The 22,366-nt window shown below is 42.6% G+C and overlaps 1 protein-coding gene across 1 annotated transcript; it reads left to right on the top strand.

Annotated features, from left to right (window-relative positions):
* Positions 1-516: 516 nt before the first annotated feature.
* LOC106590368 (clavesin-1) lies at positions 517-22,364 on the top strand. The gene is made up of 6 exons (XM_014181326.3): positions 517-1,098; positions 3,789-4,358; positions 4,729-4,903; positions 11,572-11,682; positions 12,226-12,458; positions 21,579-22,364. The coding sequence occupies exons 2-6, from the start codon at positions 3,970-3,972 to the stop codon at positions 21,658-21,660; spliced, it is 990 nt and encodes a 329-aa protein (XP_014036801.1). The 5' UTR covers positions 517-1,098; positions 3,789-3,969; the 3' UTR covers positions 21,661-22,364.
* The last annotated feature ends 2 nt before the right edge of the window (positions 22,365-22,366 follow it).

The following is a 22,366-nucleotide window of genomic DNA, read 5'->3' as shown; positions in this document are numbered from 1 at the left end:
CTGACAGTGTCCATTCAGTGTTCCTCAAATAAGCTTTACTGTATGCTCTGTAGATATGATGATGAACTCACCAGAGAGGAGGCTAAGGAGCACACTTTGAAGACTTTTCATGATGAACTGCTGCCCTCAGTTTGACTAAAATGACTTTAAGCTGCTGTCTCCTGTATCTCACCAGTTAGTGTTAAGGTACTCTTACTTCTTCTTAGTTTGAGTAGGTTTCAAGAAAGAAAATCCTATTTTTGAAAAATGGCACGTTTGAAGTCTATTTGGAATTGACTTAATTTAAATGGAATTGACACTAACCCATGATTAGATCTACATGGTCCCAAGTAGACTAACCTATCCTATATACTTTAATAAAGTATAGTATGCTTATTCTGGCATTGTACAATAGGCTATAATAAGTTTCATTAGGCCTAGAGAAAAGGCAAAAATTAAAGGCTTATTTGTCAAATGTGAAAAAAATCCACTGTGTTTGAACTGGACATGGGATGCAATGCGCGCATCCTTCAGAAACCATATTCTAACCAACTGGTAGAAATTGCCGCGAACGGAACTGATTGAGACTGCGTACACGTTTTATTGGAGGTTTGAAAAGACCAATTGGATGAGAATAGCCTATGGTTTACGTCGTGAGAATTATGTGATACTTTGCGGCACACGGAATTGAGCACCGCGGGGTGATTCCCCACCTCTGTGCGTCTCCATCACTATATGATCTCAGTTTGTCTCGTATTCGTCCTCTAGGCAGAGTGCGTACAACCGTCATCGAAGCAGACACAGCCGCGCATGGCCGCCAATCTGTTCCGTTTATGGGGCACAGCATCCTTTTAGGCAGCCTACACCGTAGAATACATTCAGACAACGCAGTCCTTTAGGTTACAGGATTTCAAATATTTTTTTACTTGATAGCCTTTCAAGGAAATATATTTTTCTTTATTTACGTTTTCCTTGCCAACTGGATAAAAATAGGCTATATATTATTTATTGAAACCCCTTTATGGCCAGTATTTATAAATATCAATGGAATGATACGTCTGCTGTGCAGTCCTGCGCTTCATCGGATACCTGGCTGGTTTTACAGGGCGTGGTGTTCATGTAAGTATTTCATTTATCTCAATGTGGATTTATAACACTTGTATATAAAAAGTGTTTATCAATATGTGGCAGGTTTTCTTTGGGGTATATGGCAGTTCGTCCTGATTCACATTGTGGTCGGTGCGGTACGTCATGTAACGCAATTAATCCGTGAACGGCAGATGGAATAGGACTTTATGTTATTGAGCAATGGCATAATATTTGGCATGGTATTCACAATTTTATCTCTGAATAGCAAGGGAGATGAGGTAATGTTTCATAAATAAATAAACAGGGAGAGGCCCTCGCAGCGTTTGACCCGTAATTGGTGAGCGTCACAGTCACCGAGAACCTGCTTGGACCAGCAGGCAATCTAATGTAATGGCATTCGATCAAATGTAAAATTGAAATAAATAGCAAATAACACCATTGTGATTTTATTTCCGATTATGATTATTACTATTAAATAAAAATTATATTAATAACCTCGGTATACAGTGCATTCGGAAAGTATTCAGACCCCTTGACTTTTTCCACATTTTGTTACTTTACAGCCTTATTCAAATATGGGTTACATTTTTTTTTTTAAATCCTAAAATCTACACACAATACCCCATAATGAGAAAGTGAAAACAATTTTTTATAAATGTTTGCAAATGTCTAAAAACAAAACAGAAATACTTTGTTACATAAGTATTCAGACCCTTTGCTATGAGACTCAAAATTGAGCTTAGGTGCATGTTGTTTCTACAACTTGATTGGACATGATTTGGAAAGGCACAGGTGTGTCTATATGAGGTCCCACAGTTGACAGTGCCTGTCAGATCAAAAACCAAGCCATGAGGTCGAAGGAAATGTCCGTAGAGCTCTGAGACAGGATTGTATCGAGGCACAGATCTGTGGAAGCGTACCAAAACATTCCTGCAGCATTGAAGGTCCCTAAGAACACAGTGGCCTCCATCATTCTTAAATGGAAGAAGTTTGGAACCACCAAGACTCTTCCTAGAGCTGGCCGCCCGGCCAAACTGAGCAATCGAGGGAGAAGGGCCTTGGTCAGGGAGGTGACCAAGAACCCGATGGTCACTCTGACAGAGCTCCAGAGTTCCTCTGTGGAGATGGGAGAACAACCATCTCTGCAGCACTCCACCAATCAGGCCTTTATGGTAGAATGGCCAGATGGAAGCTACTCCTCAGTAAAAGGCACATGACAGCCCGCTTGGAGTTTGCCAAAAGGCACCTAAAGAACTCTTAGACAATGAGAAACAAGATTCTCTGGTCTGATGAAACCAAGATTAAACTTTTTGGCCTGAATGCCAAGCATCATGTCTGGAGGATCCCAGGCACCGCTCATCAACTGGCCAATACCATCCCTACGGTGAAGCATGATGGTGGCAGTATCATGCTGTGGGGATGTTTTTCAGTGGCAGGGACTGGGACACTAGTCAGCATCGAGGAACAGATGAACAGAGCAAAGTACTGAGGTATCCTTGATGAAAACCTGCTCCCGAGCGCTCAGGACCTCAGATTGGGGGCAAAGGTTCACCTTCCAACAGGACAATGACCCTAAGCACATAGCCAAGACAACGCAGGAGTGGCTTCGGCACAAGTCTCTTAATGTCCCTGAGTGGCCCAGCCAGAGCCTGGACTTGAACGCGATCGAACATCTCTGGAGAGACCTGAAAATAGCTGTGCAGCAACGCTCCCCATCCAACCTGACAAAGCTTGAGATGATCTGCAGAGAAGAACTGGAGAAACTCCCCAAATGCAGGTGTGCCAAGCTTGTAGCGTCATACCCAAGGAGACTCGAGGCTGTAATCGCTGCCAAAGGTACTTCAACAAAGTACTGAGTATAGGGTCTGAATACTTACGTAAATGTGATATTTCAGTTTCTTATTATTTTTAATTATTTTTAAACATTTCGAAACCTGTTTTTGATTTGTCATTATGGGGTATTGTGTGTAGATTAATGAGGAAAACAAGCAATTTAATATATTTTAGAATAAGGCTGTAACGTAACAAAATGGGCAAAAAGTGAAGGTGTCTGAATACTTTCCGAATGCACTGTATTTTCATAATATTTGGATTTTTCACAGTGTAAAATCCATAGCTGGTAGGCTTATTGTTGGTAGGGAAAATGCACTGCCTGTTATATTTGAACTCTGACCTGATGACCATGCACAAGAAAATGTAGCCCATGGGTTTATACATGATGTCAGCAATACCCGCCTTCCCAACTTGAACAGTGTATGTTGTTGAAATGGTCAGCCCTTACACATTTCCCAAACCAGGGCCCTGTTCGACTACTTTAAAAATGTAACCTTTCTTCGTCCCTTCCTTGGAACATTTACTGATCTGACCTGATTGGATCTGTGATGAAGTGGAACAAATATTTTCTCCTATCCAGTTGTGTTGGATCAGTGCTTAGCCAATTGGATTTATTAGGATCCCCATTAGCCGACACCAATGGTGACAGCTAGTCTTACTGAGGTCTGACATATAACGAAAAAGACATTACAGACAAAAGACTTTACAATTGACATACATTTAAAAACATTAACATGTAATGTGTGTGCATCTATCAGTTACACATACATGTCAGTACATACACACAACAAGTAGGCCTACTCTAAAGAAGAGAAGAAGGAAGGATGAATGTTTTTAGTCTACTGGTGGACCAGTTACTATGAATCTTCCATATCTTTTCTTCATAGGCTAAACACTACAGGTGACACAGTTCAGGAGGTGGTGTACTGGAGAGACGCGTGTGCCGGTGAGACGCCACCAAAAATGTACAGAACAGAAATCAAGACTGTTTACTAAGGAGATCTCTACAATAATATTTAGCCAAAACCCAGAAATAGAGAGAGTGTGAACTTGACTAAAGCCAAAAAAATGACTCACTTGCAAGCGGGCCTGAGCTCCGAGACCACAGAGAAAGCTCGCCAGGAGCTCAACGAGAACCCTGACACCCTCCACGCGGACATCCAGCAGGTGCGCGACATGATCGTGACACGGCCCGACATCGGCTTTCTGCGCACGGATGACGACTTCATCCTGAGGTTTCTGCGGGCGCGCAAGTTCAACCAGGCAGAGACCTTCCGGCTCCTGGCCCAGTATTTTCAATTCCGCCAGCAGAACCTGGACATGTTCCAGAGCTTCAAGGTTGACGACCCGGGGATCAAGAGGGCTCTGATGGACGGCTTCCCAGGTGTCCTGGAGACTCCGGATCAGCATGGCCGGAAGATACTCATCCTATTTGCTTCCAACTGGGACCAGGGCAGGTGAGTGCATATTTGTCTCACTGAAATGGCTTCTTTGATGTAATTGTTTCATTAATCAAGTAAACAATTGTTTTGTAGCTACTGATTGATACCGATTTGATAGAATTCTTAAAAAATTATAATTTGGAACTAAACAGCAAAACAACAACCACTCTCTTGCCCAAAGACTTTACTCCGGCCCTTTTCTGGCCCACTCAATGGTCAGACCCAGCAGACCCGGGACAGAAATAATTGAATTATTGTAATAGTCTTGATACAGAACAGTGCTGGATTGTCCTGGATTGAATTATTGTAATAGTCTTGATACAGAACAGTGCTGGATTGTTCTGCATTGTATCCCAATCTGATGTATCTTTCTCTCTCTGTGAAGGAGCTCTTTCACAGACATCCTCCGAGCCATCCTCCTCTCCCTGGAGGTTCTCATAGAGAACCAAGAACTCCAGATCAACGGCTTCATTTTGATCATCGACTGGAGTAACTTCTCCTTCAAGCAGGCATCCAAGCTCACGCCCAACATTCTCAAACTGGCAATTGAAGGCCTGCAGGTAGGCGTGACCAGGGTTGTGTTCAGTTTACATTAAACAGAACAAAACGGTCTGAAACAGAGTGAGGTGCTACAGTATCTGAACATGTCCAATAAGAAACGCTACATTTCATGTTGCTATGGTGTGCCCTAATGATCACCACCCAGCACTGACTGGGACGAATCGACCCAAAGCAGATAAATGTTGCTAAGTAATCAGCATTAAGGTAAATTAGATCATGGTTGCATTGTACAGTTGGATTGTACTCTCTTACCTCTATAATTGGTTAGCTGTAGAGAGAACATGTGGAAAGTGATGGGTATCATCAGCACCTATTGTCCTGATCATATAAGTGCCTGTTCTGAATGTTGAAATGAAGATGGATTTGATGGTTTAATGTGTCTCTATGCTCTGGTCTGAATATTCAACCCAAGTCTATTCCACTGGATTTTTGGACAGTTGCAATTTGACACATGCAATATGTGGACCCATCACACCACATATGGCCGATTCTACAGTTAATGTTTTTATTGCATAATTTCAGGGTCCTTCTTTATCAGTTCTAAGGACAGAGATAGATAGACAGTATTCTGCCTTGCAGTCCAGCGTATATGACTACATGTAAATAAAGATTACTCGACAATATGACGATAGTAGGCCTACATAAAGATGGGATGTCCTGTTGCTAAGTAACAAGGTAAAGCACAGTGGTTAGTGTATGCCCTGATCTCAAATGCTATGCTACTCAGACACTGAGTGATGTGGACACATTATATGGGCCGATCAACAAGCAGACAGTGGAGAGATCAGAGAATATACTTTTTTGTCTGAAATTCAATACAAAATTGTGTTATGTGTAATAGAAACACCAAATGCTTACGGCTTATGAGGGAATTATTTAGCAATGTCAATAAGTCAGACTGTACAATCAACTGGGTAGTAGTTTACCTCTTTGCATGAAACTATACTGAACAAAAGTATAAACAACATGCCACAATTTCTAAGATTTCACTGAGTTACAGTTCATATAAGGAAATCAGCCAATTGAAATAAGTTCATTAGGCCCTAATCTATGGATTTCACATTACTGGGAATACAGATATGCATCTGTTAGTCACAGATCCTTGCGACATGGGGCCGTGCATTATCATGCTGAAACATGAGGTGATGGCGGAAGATGAATGGCACGACAATGGGCCTCAGGATCTCGTCTCGGTATCTCTGTGTATTCAAATTGTTCGTTGTCCATAGCTTATGCCTGACCATACCATAACCCCATTGCCACCATGGGGAACTCTGTTAATAATGTTGACATCAGCAAACCGCTCGCCAACACGACTGTACTGATCACGATGGGAGACAGAGAGCTGGTTTCAAGCGCATGGCGCAGCAGGTGTTTATTTGTAAAGGACCACAGGAGGAGGCAGGTAGCTGGGACCAGTGGCAGGCAGAAGGTCATACACAGGGGGTCCAAAAAGGCAACAGTACAGGCAGGGAAAAGACTAGTAACGTAGTCCGGGAGATCAGGCAATAGGTTGATCAGAATTCACTCAGGTGATCAGAATTCAGGTGATTGGGATCTGGAGAGTGAGATGCGTTCAGGGGATCTATGTGTTTGAAAGTGTGAGCTGGAAAGTAGGCTGGAAAGTGAGCTGCGTTCAGGGGATCTACGTGTTTGAGAGTGTAAGTTGGAAGCAGACATTACAACGACACAATACACGCTTCGCTGTCTGCCATCTGCTCGGTACAGTTGAAACCGGGATTCATCTGTGAAGAGCACCCCTCTCCAGCATGCCAGTGGCCATCAAAGGTGAGCATTTGCCCACTGAAGTCAGTGACGACGCCGTACAGCAGTCAGGTCAAGACCCTGGTGAGTACGAAAAGCACGCAGATGAGCTTTCCTGAGACGGTTTCTGACAGTTTGTTCAGAAATGTTTCTGTTGTGCAAACCCACAATTTCATCAGTTGTCCGGATGTCTGGTCTCAGACAATCCTGCACGTGAAGAAACCGGATGTGGAGGTCCTGGGCTGGCATAGTTACACGTGGTCTGTGGTTCTGAGGCCGGTTGGACGTACTGCCAAATTCTCTAAAACAACTTTGGAAGCAGCTTAAATCAAATTAAATCTAATTTTTTTGGTCACATACACATGGTTAGCAGATGTTATTGCGAGTGTAGCGAAATGCTTGTGCTTCTAGTTCCGACGGTGCAGTAATATCTAACAGTAATCTAACAATTCCACAACAACTACCTAATACACACAAATTTAAGTAAAGGGATGGAATAAGAATATATACATATAAATATATGGATGAGCAATGACCGAGCGGCATAAGCAAGACGCAATAGATGGTATAAAATACAGTATATACACGAGATGAGTAATGCAAGACATGTAAACATTATTGAAGTGGCATTTATTAAAGTGGCCAATGATTTCAAGTCTGTATGTAAGCAGCAGCCTCTCTGTGTTAGTCATGGCTGTTTAACAGTCTGATGGCCTTGAGATAGAAGCTGTTTTTTAGTCTCTCGGTCCCAGCTTTGATGCACCTGTACTGACCTCGCCGTCTGGATGGTAGCGGAGTGAACAGGCAGTGGCTTGGGTGGTTGTTGTCTTTGATGATCTTTTTGGCCTTCCTGTGCTGTAGGTGTCCTGGAGGGCAGGTACTTTGCCCCCGGTGATGCATTGTGCAGACCGCCCCACCCTCTGGAGAGCCTTGCAGTTGTAGGTGGTGCAATTGCCGTACCAGGCGGTGATACAGCCCGACAGGATGCTCTCAATTGTACATCTGTAAAAGTTTGTGAGTGTTTTAGGTGACAAGGCAAGTTTCTTCAGCCTTCTGAGGTTGAAGACGCGCTGTTGCGCCTTCTTCACCACACCATCTGTGTGGGTGGACCATTTCAGTTTGTCCGTGATGTGTACACCAAGGAACTTAACACTTTCCACCTTCTCCACTGGTGTCCCGTCGATGTGGATAAGGGTGCTCCCTCTGCTGTTTCCTGAAGTCCACGATCATCTACTTTGTTTTGTTGATGTTGAGTGAGAGGTTGTTTTCCTGACACCACACTCCGAGGGCCCTCACCTCCTCCCTGTAGGCTGTCTCGTCGTTGTTGGTAATCAAGCCCACTGCTGTTGTGTCGTATGCAAACTTAATGATTGAGTTGGCATGCATGGCCATGCAGTCATGGGTGAACAAGGAGTACAGGAGGGGGCTGAGCACGCACCCTTGTGGGTCCCCAGTGTTGAGGATCAGCGAAGTGGAGATGTTGTTTCCTACCTTCATCACCTGGGGGGGGCTTGTCAGGAAGTCCAGGACCCAATTGCACAGAGACCCAGGCCCTCAAGCTTAACGTTGAGCTTGGAGGGTACTATGGTGTTGAATGCTGAGCTGTAGTCAATGAACAGTATTCTTTCATAGGTATTCCTCTTGTTCAGATGGGATAGAGCAGTGTGCAGTGTGATGGCGATTGCATCATCTGTGGACCTACTGAGGCGGTATGCAAATTGAGGTGGGTCTAGGGTGGCAGGTAAGGTGGAGGTGATATGATCCTTGACTAGTCTCTCAAAGCACTTCATGATGACAGAAGTGAGTGCTACGGGGCGATAGTCATTTAGTTGAGTTACCTTTGCCTTCTTGGGTACAGGAGCAATGGTGGCAACCTTGAAGCATGTGGGGACAGCAGGCTGGGATAGGGAGAGATTGAATATGTCCGTAAACACACCAGCCAACTGGTCTGCGCATGCTCTGATGATGCAGATAGGGATGCCGTCTGGGCCTGCAGCCTTGCGAGGATTAACACGTTTAAATGTCTTACTCACGTCGGCCACGGAGAAGGAGAGGGAGGGCCTGCAGTCCTTGGTAGCGGGCCTCATCAGTGGCACTGTATTATCCTCAAAGCAGGAAAAGAAAGTGTTTAGTTTGTCTGGAAGCAAGACATTGGTGTCTGTGACGTGGCTGGTTTTCTTTTTGTAATTCGTGATTGCCTGTAGACCCTGCCACATACGTCTCATGTCTGAGCCGTTGAGTTGCGAATCCACTTTGTCCTTATACCTGCATTTCGCTTGTTTGATTGCCTTGCGGAGGGACTAACTACACTGTTTGTATTCAGCAATATTCCCAGTCATCTTTCCATGGTTAAATGCGGTGGTTCGCGCTTTCGGTTTTGCGCGAATGCCACCATCTATCCACGCTTTCTGGATAGGGTAGATTTTAATAGTCACAGTGGGTACAACATCTCCAATGCACTACCTTATAAACTCACTCACCGAATCAGCGTATAAATCGATATTATTCTCTGAGGCTGCCCGGAACATTTCCCAGTCCACGTGATTCGGATTGGTCAAACCACCGTTGAATAGTTCTCATCACGGGTACATCCTGTTTGAGTTTCTGCCTATAGGATGGGAGTAGCAAAATGGAGTCGTGGTCAGATTTGCCAAAGGGAGGTAGAGAAATTAACTTAAATTCTCTGCCAACAGCTCTGATGGACATTCCTGCAGTCAGCATGCTAATTGCATGCTACCTAACAGGGATGTAAACACATTTGTGCACAAAATTTGAGAGAAAAAAGCTTTTTCTGCATATGGAAAATGTATGGGATCTTTTATTTCAGCTCATGAAAGATGGGACCAACATTTTGCGTTTATATTTTTGTTCAGTGCATATGAACTCAGATCTTCATTGTAAAGGGTTTAAATACTGTTTCCCATGCTTGTTCAATGAACCATAAACAATTAATGAACATGCACCTGTGGAACGGTCGGTAAGACACTAACAGCTTACAGACGGTAGGCAATAATGTCACAGTTATGAAAACTTAGGACACCAAAGAGGTCTTTCTACTGACTCTGAAAAACACCAAAATAAATATGCCCAGGGTCCCTGCTCATCTGCGTGAATGTGCCTTAAGCATGATGCATGTAGGCATGAGGACTGCAGATGTGGCCAGGGCAATAAATTGCAATGTCCATACTGTGAGACACCTAAGACAGCGCTACAGGAAGACAGGACGGACAGCTGATCGTCCTCGCAGTGGCAGACCATGTGTAACAACACCTGCACAGGATCGGTACATCCGCACATCACACCTGCGGGACAGGTACAGGATGGCAACAACAACTGCACGAGTTACTCCAGGAACGCACAATCCCTCCATCAGTGCTCAGACTGTCCACAATAGGCTGAGAGAGGCTGGACTGAGGGCTTGTAGGCCTGTTGTAAGGCAGGTCCTTACCAGACATCACCGGCAACAACGTCACCTATGGGCTCAAACCCACCGTCGCTGGACCAGACAGGACTGGCAAAAAGTGCTCTTCACTGACGAGTCGCGGTTTTGTCTCACCAGGGGTGATGGTCGGATTCGCGTTTATCATCGAAGGAATGAGCGTTACACCGAGGCCTGTACTCTGGAGCGGGATCGATTTGGAGGTGGAGGGTCTGTCATGGTCTGGGGCGGTGTGTCACAGCATCATCGGATTGAGCTTGTTATCATTGCAGGCAATCTCAACGCTGTGCGTTACAGGGAAGACATCCTCCTCCCTCATGTGGTACCCTTCCTGCAGGCTCATCCTGACATGACCCTCCAGCATGACAATGCCACGAGCCATACTGCTCGTTCTGTGCGTGATTTCCTGCAAGACAGGAATGTCAGTGTTCTGCCATGGCCAGCGAAGAGCCCGGATCTCAATCCCATTGAGCACGTCTGGGACCGGTTGGATCGGAGGGTGAGGGCTAGGGCCATTCCCCCCAGAAATGTCCGGGAACTTGCAGGTGCCTTGGTGGAAGAGTGGGGTAACATCTCACAGCAAGAATTGGCAAATCTGGTGCATTCCGTGAGGAGGAGATGCACTGCAGTACTTAATGCAGCTGGTGGCCACACCAGATACTGACTGTTTCTTTTGATTTTGAACCCCCTTTGTTCAGGGACACATTTTTCCATTTCTGTTACTCACATGTCTGTGGAACTTGTTCAGTTTATGTCTCAGTTGTTGAATCTTGTTATGTTCATACAAATATTTATACATGTTAAGTTTGCTGAAAATAAACGCAGTTGACAGTGAGAGGACGTTTATTTTTTTGCTGAGTTTCTGTTTTAAAAAAAACGCTTTCACAAAATGAAATCTTGCGAGACTCATAATCTGCTGAATGATTCAGCCTTTCTCTTAATAACTGACCCATAAGCCTTGTATTTACATGGTTTTGTCATGGGGATTGCATTGTTGATGCTGCACCGCAATCGTTAAAGGTGTCGATTTACAAGGGTGGAAGGGGCATCCACAAGCAATGCACTGTAGCAGTATTGCACACTGTCGATGGCTAGCAGAGTTTTAAACAGCAACGGAAATCCTCCTAATCAGTATCTTGGAAGCTCTGTCATGATCTTGCGCTGCTCCCCTTGGTCCCTTTTGCTGCAGGGTACTGTACTGTTCTGTCCAAAAACCTCTTCAATAAAATAATGAATGCCATTTAATTTAGCTATAACGATAGAGAAGGACAGAGGAACTGGCTTAGCCTACCATTTTATCATATTTTATATTAAGATTTGAACTTTTATTATGCTATGGTATTTCAAGTCTATTGTAACTAAAATAATAGAGTTCAAAGCAAGCAGAGTTAATGAAACAACCTAAAAAATCATACTTTACTTGAGTATATCTCAACCTATATTCCCCTCCCTACTTCACTACAGGACAGCTTCCCTGCTCGCTTCGGTGGAATCCATTTTGTGAACCAGCCCTGGTATATCCACGCCATGTACACCATCATCAAGCCTTTCCTCAAGGACAAGACTAGGAAAAGGGTAATTGCCTTTTTCACTACTTCAATTACATTCTCTGTGCCCTACCCTTTTCTCTCCACTCCTTTGTAACTGTTGCAGTCATATTGAGTGGTTAAGCTCAAGGCTGGTAGAGGTGGAACACTACTGAGCTGACAAAGCCAGATAGAGAGATGTCATTAAATAGCTTTGCTAGTTGAATAAAATGTAAATTTACACAAAGGGGATATATCATTTAGTCAGGACTTATAGAGCTAAGACGTAGTAGGAGTATCTGAGATTCACATATTTTGGGGTAGTTTCAACTTAAACTTTTCCTCATGATAGTGCAGGTTAGATTAATGGGAAAACTAAAATATATTTTGTAATACAGCTTCTAGCGTCAAATGTTTGAAGGGGTGTCTGATGACACTGGTTAAAAATAAGAAGGGTAAGTAAGACAGTTATGAAACGAATTGGCCAGGGCTCCCTTGAATAAATTTGAAAACCAGATAAATAAATACATTAAATAAACAAATGGGAATACAAATTAAAATAAATCCGATTTTTAAAAATTCTTCCCAACAGATTTTCCTCCACGGGAACAACCTCAACAGTTTACACCAGCTTATCCTACCCGATTGTCTGCCGTCCGAGTTCGGTGGCACGCTGCCGCCCTATGACATGGGCATCTGGGCACGGACCCTCTTAGGGCCCAACTACAACGACGAGACGGAGTACACACTCACCTACGACGCCCTCCATGTCAAAGGGAGCTATGGTGGCGGAGATAAGGAATGTGCCAACAAACTTCTGAAAAGGTGAGCTACAGAAAAGGTTGCAAATTCCAGGAATTTTTCAGATGGAAAATATCCATCAGAATATATGGGATTTGGGGGGATATAAAAGAATTTGGGTAATATTCCCCTTTTTTGCAACACTAGCTATAGTATAGTAATGCAAGAAGTTAACAAAAAGCGAAACAGAAAGTTAGAGAACACAAACGGATCAATCCAGTGTCTCGTTGACATTCTTCTTCATTAGTATCGACCGATTGTTTGAAGTCTGCCAGAGCAATTATGCAGTCCACAGACTTTCAGATAATGACCTCTATGGGGCTGACCACTGACCAGTGGCTAGTGTGAATCCTCAGAAATACCCATTTTAGTCCGAGGTGATCATTAGGCCTGAGTCTTGCCCGCTACTGTCCACCAAACAGCTCACTCAGTCAGAGACCCACTGCAGTTTGACATTCACCCCCCCCAGCTAAAAAATACATTTATTTTAGGTTCAGAGCTGTTCGAAACTGTGCCCTTTTACAAGTTAAAGGTTTATCTATAAGAGACTGAAAACAGTATACAGTATTGTAGATGGATTCTCTGTCCTCAAGCAAAGGGGAATGTCAGAGAGAGTGAGAGAGCGAGAGAGAGAGCAGTCATTAAAATAGACAAATCTTCTCCACGGTAGCAGGCCGCATGCACGACTCTCTTCCTCTGCAATCAACAGAAAGTCATGTAGGATCAGGTCTCAGGAGAGCAGGCTTCTCGGAATTGATATAATTAAAAAAGCACTTAAGAGACCCTCTCATTGACCCCGGCCAGTGTCTGCTCCAATCCCAGGGATCCCCAGTCTCATTTGCTTGCCACGCTCCCACTAATTAGGAGCCTAACCCAGGGGACAGCATCAGGAGGGGACGGGCCTGGATGGGGGATTGGTGCAGAGATCATGAACCTCCCTCTCATAATGGATAGGATAGATGAGGACTCCATCTATGTGGCCAAGCTTTAAAGTCAAAATTGACTATATTGTGAAAGTGTATGAATACAGAAAGTATCTTTGAGGTCTTAGTTAAAGGTTAGAGGTAGGCACATGGTCAGGAGTATGGTTGAGTTTAGGGTTCATTTTCAAATCAGATATTTTTTTTTGATATCTTGTCGTACTGGTGATAGTGACAACCATCGATAAGGGATACTGGGAACGCTTGTGTGTTATTGGTCATCTGAGATCGTCCTCAGAGCATCCAGTGAAGAAATACCAGCCGTGATTTTTGACATGTCATGAACCTACTGATGGCCATGATCGGATGGCTAAATCAGATTATTGACAATTGGGTCGATTGTGGGTTTGTTGAATATTCTTAGTGTTTAGTGTTGTATCAGATCAAGAAGGTTGCGTTAGCCTTTGATTGCTGCTGTTTCACTTCAGTGTGGAGTAGGGCTGGACGGTAAACCGTACTTTACTAAACTCAGCAAAAAAAGAAACGGCCCTTTTTCAGGACCCTGTCTTTCATAGATAATTCGTAAAAATCCAAATAACTTCACAGATCTTCATTGTAAAGGGTTTTAACACTGTTTCCCATGCTTGTTCAGTGAACCATAAACAATTAGTGAACATGCACCTGTGGAACGGTCGGTAAGACACTAACAGCTTACAGACGGTAGGCAATTAAGGTCACAGTTATTAAAACTTAGGACACTAAAGAAGCCTTTCTACTGACTCTGAAAAACACCAAAAGAAAGATGCCCAGGGTCCCTGCTCATCTGTGTGAACGTGCCTTAAGCATGCTGCAAGGAGGCATGAGGACTGCAGATGTGGCCAGGACAATACATTTCAATGTCCATACTGTGAGACACCTAAGACAGCGCTACAGGAAGACAGGACGGACAGCTGATCGTCCTCGCAGTGGCAGACCATGTGCAACAACACCTGCACAGGATCGGTACATCCGAACATCACACCTGCGGGACAGGTACAGGATAGCAACAACAACTGCCCGAGTTACACCAGGAACGCACAATCCCTCCATCAGTGCTCAGACTGTCCGCAATAGGATGAGAGAGGCTGGACTGAGGGCTTGTAGGCCTGTTGTAAGGCAGGTCCTCACCAGACATCACCGGCAACAACGTCGCCTATGGGCACAAACCCACCGTCGCTGGACCAGACAGGACTGGCAAAAAGTGCTCTTCACTGACAAGCCGCGGTTTTGTCTCACCAGGGGTGATGGTCGGATTCGCGTTTATCGTCGAAGCAATGAGCGTTACACCGAGCCCTGTACTCTGGAGCGGGATCGATTTGGAGGTGGAGGGTCTGTCATGGCCTGGGGTGGTGTGTCACAGCATCATCGGACTTAGTTTGTTGTCATTGCAGGCAATCTCAACGCTGTGCGTTACAGGGAAGACATCCTCCTCCCTCATGTGGTACCCTTCCTGCAGGCTCATCCTGACATGACCCTCCAGCATGACAATGCCACCAGCCATACTGCTCGTTCTGTGCGTGATTTCCTGCAAGACAGGAATGTCAGTGTTCTGCCATGGCATGCGAAGAGCCCGGATCTCAATCCCGTTGAGCACGTCTGGGACCTGAATTGGCAAATCTGGTGCATTCTATGAGGAGGAGATGCACTGCAGTACTTAATGCAGCTGGTGGCCACACTAGATACTGACTTTTACTTTGTCTGTTACATGTCTGTGGAACTTGTTCAATTTATGTCTCAGTTGTTGAATCTTGTTATGTTCATACAAATATTTACACATGTTAAGTTTGCTGAAAATAAACGCAGTTGACAGTGAGAGGACATTTCTTTTTTTGCTGAGTTTATATACCGGTATTGATGCACGGACCGGTTTGGGTTTTTACTTGACCTTCGATAACGGTATTTGAATGTTTGGTTTGTTAAATGTGATACGCCGTGTGTAACGTCCATTTGCATAGTTTACTCCGCTACTTGAGTCATCCCTCTCCTCTCTCTCCATGCCATTTTCAATAGACCTAGTCCCACCCCGTCACTCAAGGAGCGCATTTGTTGCTTGACCACGAGACACTTTCTTTCAGTCTGCATGGTCAGTGCAGCACATGCAACAATGTTGATGACAATGATGTTGTTTCCACTTTGATCTTAATATAAATCCACAAACGTTCTATAATTATAATATTAGTTTGCAAACAGCTAGTTTGTATTTTCTTAGCAAGTTAAGCTAAATAGTGTTAGCCACTAATGCTAATCACTAGTTAGCTGTCTAACTAGCTAATTAAAGTACTGAGTCAGCGCAAACTTATACAGCCCTTATACCAGTGCTGGTGGAGGCCTAAATCAGCATGTTGTTTGTGCAACAGTATCCTCAAAATCAAAGAGGAATAGGCAAAGCAGGAATATGTTGGCTACATGAATAAAGATTTAATGTAGCCAAAGATTATAGGGTCCCCTAGGAAACACTGAACATCACTTTGGTTCCTAACCTGTCACAATAACTCATCCATGACATTTTCATTCGTTGTCATGTCAAACAACACTGTATTCAAAGTAGCCTACTATTATTTATATTTTAACTATAGAATTAGAATTTATATTATAGAATTATAGAATTTCCTCTTTTGTTCTCTATTGCTACTCAAGCAAGTGGAAGGCCGATGACATCACAGATTACCATCAGACCAACCCCTTGAATGCCCTTACTCCTTGAAGTTTGCAGTTTTTTTTTACCTTGTAGTGTGTGTACTTTACTTAATTATACTTCCAATATCACTTCTCAATGGTAAAAGTAAAAAAAATTGCTGGAGGACGTCTCTAATTATTATACTTTTTAAAAATTAAATCAGATTTTTTTTCCTACTGATCTACACAACCTACATCATATTTTCAAAATGATAGAAAAATGATAGAACATTTTCCAAATTAATAAAAAATGGATTTTGTGTATGTCTTCACACCCCCAGAGTTAATACTTGGTGGAAGCAGCTTTGGCAGCCATTACAGTTGTGAATAATTTTGAATAAGATTCTACCAACTTTGCACTACTCTTACACGGAACCCAAACCGGCTGCACGCGTGCGCCATCTTGCGCCATCGTGCATACATTTATTTTGTCCCCCCACACCAAACGCGATCATGACACGCAGGTTAAAATATCAAAACAATATCAAAACTCTGAACCAATTATATTAATTTGGGGATAGGTCGAAAAGCATTTATTTATATTATTTATTTATTAAACATTTATGGCAATTTAGCTAGTTAGCTGGCACTTGCTAGCTAATCTGTCCTATTTAGCTAGCTTGCTGTTGCTAGCTAATTTGTCCTGGGATATAAACATTGAGTTGTTATTTTACCTGAAATGCACAAGGTCCTCTACTCCGACAATTAAACCACACATAAAACGGTCAACCGAATTGTTTCTAGTCATCTCTCTTCCTTCCAGGCTTTTTCTTCTCTTGACTTTATATTGCGATTGGCAACTTTCATAAATTAGGGGCATTGCTGCCACTGACCTCGTTCGTCTTTCAGTCACCCACATGTGTATAACCAATGAGGAGATGGCACGTGGGTACCTGCTTCTATAAACCAATGAGGAGATGGGAGAGGCAGGACTTGCAGCGCGATCTGCATCAGAAATAGAACTGATTTCTATTTTAGCCCTTGGCAACGTAGACGCTCATTGGCAGGCGCGCGCAATAATTGAATAACATAGATTTCTGAATTTATTTTGCAATATTCGCGCACGTGACACGACGGTGTAGTCAGCCTGTTAGGGCAACATACAGTATATCCATAGTTTTTTCTCTCTCCAAAATTGCTCAAGCTCAATACATTTGGTTGTGGATCATTGTTGGACAGCAATATTCAAACAATGTCTTTGCTTTTCAAGCAGATCTAAGTCAGGACTGTGACTAGACCATTCAGGAACACTCAATACCTCTTGGAACGCAATTCTGGAATTAACATTTATTTAATTGTCCCGATGAAAAATAAAACACTATCCCAGGGTTAGGTATCCAGAAGACTGAGACAGGGTTTCTTCAGGCTTTGCATCTGGGATTTCCTGAGATTTTTTAACCCATAACAGGATGCCTCCACCACAATACTTGAAGATACAGAGGATCAACAACATTGCATTCACTATACATTACTGGCCTGTATGACAAAGTGAAAAGAAGGAAGCCTTTGTTAAAAAATCCACTCCAAATCAACCATTCGGGTTGCCACAAGGCCGTTGAGTAATACTGCAAGACAGTGCAAAAATGCAAAAAGTGAAATCTAAGCAAGTCTAAATATCTTATATTGATTGATAATTCACATTATTATTTTTTCTTATCAAGCTAAATTATCTAACATCAATGGCATATAATTCAACTAATTTTAACCTAAAAAAGGCTTAGTACATGTCATTTATCTAATTTCAAGACATTTTTCTAGATATTTTACCTTAATCATTTTATTAACCTCCCTGGGCAAGGTGGGACGTTTGCGTCCCACCTAGTCAACAGCCAGTGGAATCGTGTGGCGCGAAATACAAATACCTCATAAATGCTATAACTTCAATTTCTCAAACATATGACTATTTTACACCATTTTAAAGACAAGACTCTCGTTAATCTAAACACACTGTCTGATTTCAAAAAGGCTTTACAGCTAAAGCAAAACATTAGATTATGTCAGGAGAGTACCCTGCCAAAAATAATCACACAGTCATTTTCAAAGCATGCATATATGTCACCAAAACCACAGCTAAATGCAGCACTAACCTTTGATGATCTTCATCAGATGACACGCCTAGGACATTATGTTATACAATACATGCATGTTTTGTTCAATCAAGTTCATATTTATATCAAAAACCAGCTTTTTACATTAGCATGTGATGTTCAGAACTAGCATACCCACCGCAAACTTCTGGTGAATTTACTTAATTACTCACGATTAACGTTCACAAAATACATAACAATTATTTTAAGAATTATAGATACAGAACTCCTTTACGCAATCGCAGTGTCAGATTTTAAAATAGCTTTTTGGCGAAAGCACATTTTGCAATATTCTGAGTAGATAGCCCGGCCATCACGGCTAGCTAATTTGACACCCACCAAGTTTGGCCCTCACCAAACTCAGATTTACTATAAGAAAAATTGGATTACCTTTGCTGTTCTTCGTCAGAATGGACTCCCAGGACTTCTACTTCAACAACAAATGTTGTTTTGGTTCGAAATAATCCATAGTTATATTGAAATAGCTCCATTTTGTTCGTGCGTTGAGGTCAGTATCCGAAGGGTGACGCGCGGGCGCATTTTGTGCCAAAAACTTCAAAATATTCCTTTACCGTACTTCGAAGCATGTCAAACACTGTTTAAAATCATTTTTTATGCTATTTTTCTCGTAAAATAGCGATAATATTCCAACCGGGCGACGTTGTATTCGTTCAAAGAGAGAAAGAAAAACATGGAGTCCTCTCGTGCACGCGCTCCAGTGTCAGTGTTCCCTGCCTGACCACTCACAAAACTCCTGCTGTTTTTTTGCCCAGAGACTGCAGAGCTCTCATTCCACTTTCTGGCGCCTTCTGAGAGCCAATGGAAGCCTTAGAAAATGTCACGTTACAGCAGAGATACTGTATTTTTTATTGAGATGCCCTAGAAGGACAACAAATTGTCAGACAGGGCACTTCCTGCATGGAATCTTCTCAGGTTTTGGCCTGCCATATGAGTTCTGTTATACTCACAGACACCATTCAAACAGTTTTAGAAACTTTAGAGGGTTTTCTATCCAAATCTACTAATTATATGCATATTCTCGTTTCTGGGCAAGAGTAGTAACCAGATTAAATCGGTTATGTTTTTTATCCGGCCGTGCAAATACTGCCCCCTAGCCCCAACAGGTTTTAAGGTAAAATATTTGGAAAATTTAATTGAAAGAAGGTGTGAAGACATACGCAATAAAGACATCTTAGATTTTTGATGAATTTTGAATTAGGAAAATATTATAGAATGTTTCTTTATTTTTGAAAATGTGGAGTAGGTTGTGTAGATCGGTAGGAAAAATATAATTTAAAATATGTAGACTTTAACTAGGTACTGTATGTAGTATAGAATTACAGTTCCATATACATGATCTGTGAAGCATCTATAGTGAACAAAAATATAAATGCTACATGCAACAATTTCAACGATTTTACTGAATTACAGTTCATATAAAGAAATGTAAATTTAAATAGATTCATTAGGCCCTAATCTATGGATTTCACATGATTGGGCAGGGGCGCAGCCAGTGGGTGGGCCTGGGAGGGCATAGACCCACCCACTGGGGAGCCAGGCCCAACCACTGGGGGGCTTTATTACAGACAGAAATATTCAGTTTTATCAGCTGTCCGTGTGGCTGGTCTCAGATGATCCCGCAGATGAAGAAGCCAGATGTCCTCCTGGGCTGGCGTGGTTACACATGGTCTGCGGTTGTGACGTTGGAGGCGGCTTATGGTAGAGAAATATCATTCAATTCCCTGGCAACAGCTCTGGTGGACATTCCTGCAGTCAGCATGCCAATTAGACGCTCCCTCAACTTGAGACATCTGTAGCATTGTGTTGTGAGACAAAATTGCACATTTTAGAGTGGCCTTTTATTGCCCCCAGCACAAGGTGCACCTGTGTAATGATCATGCTGTTTAATCAGCTTCTTGATATGCCACACCTGTTAGGTGGATGGATTGTCTTGGCGAAGGAGCAATGCTCACTAACAGGGATATAAACACATTTTTGCACAAAATGAGAGAAATAATATTTTTGTGAATGTGGAAAATATCTGAGATCTTTTATTTCAGCTCATTAAACATGGGACCAACACTTTACATGTTGTGTTAATATTTTTGTTCAGTATACAGTATGTACGCCTGGTAAATGGTTTATGGCGGGTTCATTAAGGCTCATGAGCTATACATTATGACAAATCTGAATTGGGAACTTTCACTGGCATATAAGCATTTCATTTTGAAAGTTGCATACATGTGCACTAAGTATACTAAATATTAGGAATCCCTTTCTAATATTGAGCTGCACCCCCCCCCCCCCCCATTTCACCCTCAGAACAGCCTCAATTCGTTGGGGCATGGACTCCACAATGTGTCAAAAGTATTCCACAGGAATACTGGCCCATGTTGACTCCAATGCGTCCCTCAAAAACCTACTACCATACCCTGTTCAATGGCACTTTTGTCTTGCCCTTTCACCCTCTGAATGGCACACAGACAATCCATGTCTCAATTGTCTCAAGGCTTAAAAAGCCTTATTTAACCTGTCTCTTACCCTTCATCTACACTGATTGAAGTGACATCAATAAGGGATCATAGCTTTCACCTTGATTTACCTGGTCAGTCTGTCATGGAATGAGCATGTGTTCTTAATGTTTTGTATACTCAATGTATATATTTGAAGCAACATTTGAATGGGTAATCATGCAATGCAATGCAAAACTCATCATCACATCAAATCTGAAAGATATTAAACCAAGCTAAATTTGGAATATCTAAATCTCAGTAGACAGAAGGACATGTTTGTGCCACTGTCTCTTTCCTTAGCAGAGAGAGCTCTGGGTAGGCTCCATTTTCATCTGCTGGTGATTTTAATCAGTGGGCTTATGAGGGGAGGGGAGCGGAGCGCTAAACTCCCCCACTGGTGTTAAAGCGCTCTAAACAGCACAGCACAGAGCAGGGAATCAGGGATTTAGTCTAGCCTTATCCCCATTGGATTGCCCTCCTCAGCTGGGCTGTTGAGCTCATCTTTAATGGACCAGTTATAACCTAGCATATTATGAGTACTTCCTGGTAGCTAAATGAGACAATAACACAGGGAGGCTTTGTGTTGACGCATGGATATGAGAGTTGAGAGGAGTATTATATCATGCATTTTACCATTGGCAGTCAAATGTGTTTTTAGGATATAAAACAGTGTGCTATTTTCCTAATCTGGATTACCCCCCCAAATGGTTGGTTCTCTGTTTATGTTTAGACATAGTAAGAGGGGTGATCCATGTTTAGTCTTGTAATGTATTATAACTGCATCATGACCACAGATACTGTATGTCTAGTTCTCTCTTTGATCAATATTACCCTGGTCCCTGCTAAACTTTCTCCATTATACTGCTGATAGTAATTACCATCTCTTACTGTTGTTGTTGTTTAACTCAGGTCCGAGTCAGCCGTGGAGCCGGGTACCCTACGGCAAGCTGACAGGGACAACACAGCACAGCCACTCCTGGCTCTGGACTGATCACTCCGATCCGTCCACATTTTATCCAAAGCACTCTAATTTGGATTCCAACCCCACTGACTCCAAAACCCTAAACTGAACTTTGAGAAAGTCAAAAACGCAGGCACTGACCCAAAATGGAGACTAAACCCTTGTTCACATGGAGCTGCTGTACTGAAACCCTCTCATCTCTTGACTGTGAGCCAGTGCCAGTTTCAGTTCAGGACCTTCAAAAGCTGTGCCATCCACTTTCACTGGCAAAACTATAGGTCACCAGCCATCCAAATCAATGCCGATAGGAGTAGAATGATTAAACTAATGTTTGTTTTAACAGTACCACTAGGAAAGACTGACTGGCCGAGTTAAATGTCCAAAAGCCCCGCAAACAGAATGCCAAACTACTGTATCTTACTGTTTTAGGTGCTGTCGTTTCTATGAAAGTCAATATATTTCAAGATTGTATATTTATCAGGGCTACTGCACTATCAGTGTGACCTCCATCGAACCAAAATGTATTTAAGTCAACTTTAAAAGAATGTATAGGAAATGTATTTTAAGTTATGTGTGTGTGTTAGTGTCTCGGTGTGTGTGTGTTCAGGTTGTCATCGAAAATCACACAACGGAGTATAATTTCAAATGAGATTAATCACATTATTGTTACACTATACAAATGAAGCTACCTATGTAAATAAACACAACTTTCTGTTTATGTTAATATCACTTGACA

This window comes from Salmo salar, chromosome 29 (assembly GCF_965601325.2).
Source record: "Salmo salar chromosome 29, fSalSal1, whole genome shotgun sequence".
Lineage (NCBI taxonomy): Eukaryota > Metazoa > Chordata > Actinopteri > Salmoniformes > Salmonidae > Salmo > Salmo salar.
Note: the sequence above shows the minus strand (reverse complement) of the source record. Positions and strands in the feature narration are given on the sequence as shown.

Coding starts and splice junctions, on each gene's coding strand:
- LOC106590368 (XM_014181326.3), top strand. CDS start 3,970: ATGACTCACTTGCAAGCGGGCCTGAGCTCCGAGACCACAGAGAAAGCT. Junction 4,359..4,728: donor TCCAACTGGGACCAGGGCAG/GTGAGTGCATAT, acceptor CTCTCTGTGAAG/GAGCTCTTTCACAGACATCC. Junction 12,459..21,578: donor GCCAACAAACTTCTGAAAAG/GTGAGCTACAGA, acceptor TGTTTAACTCAG/GTCCGAGTCAGCCGTGGAGC.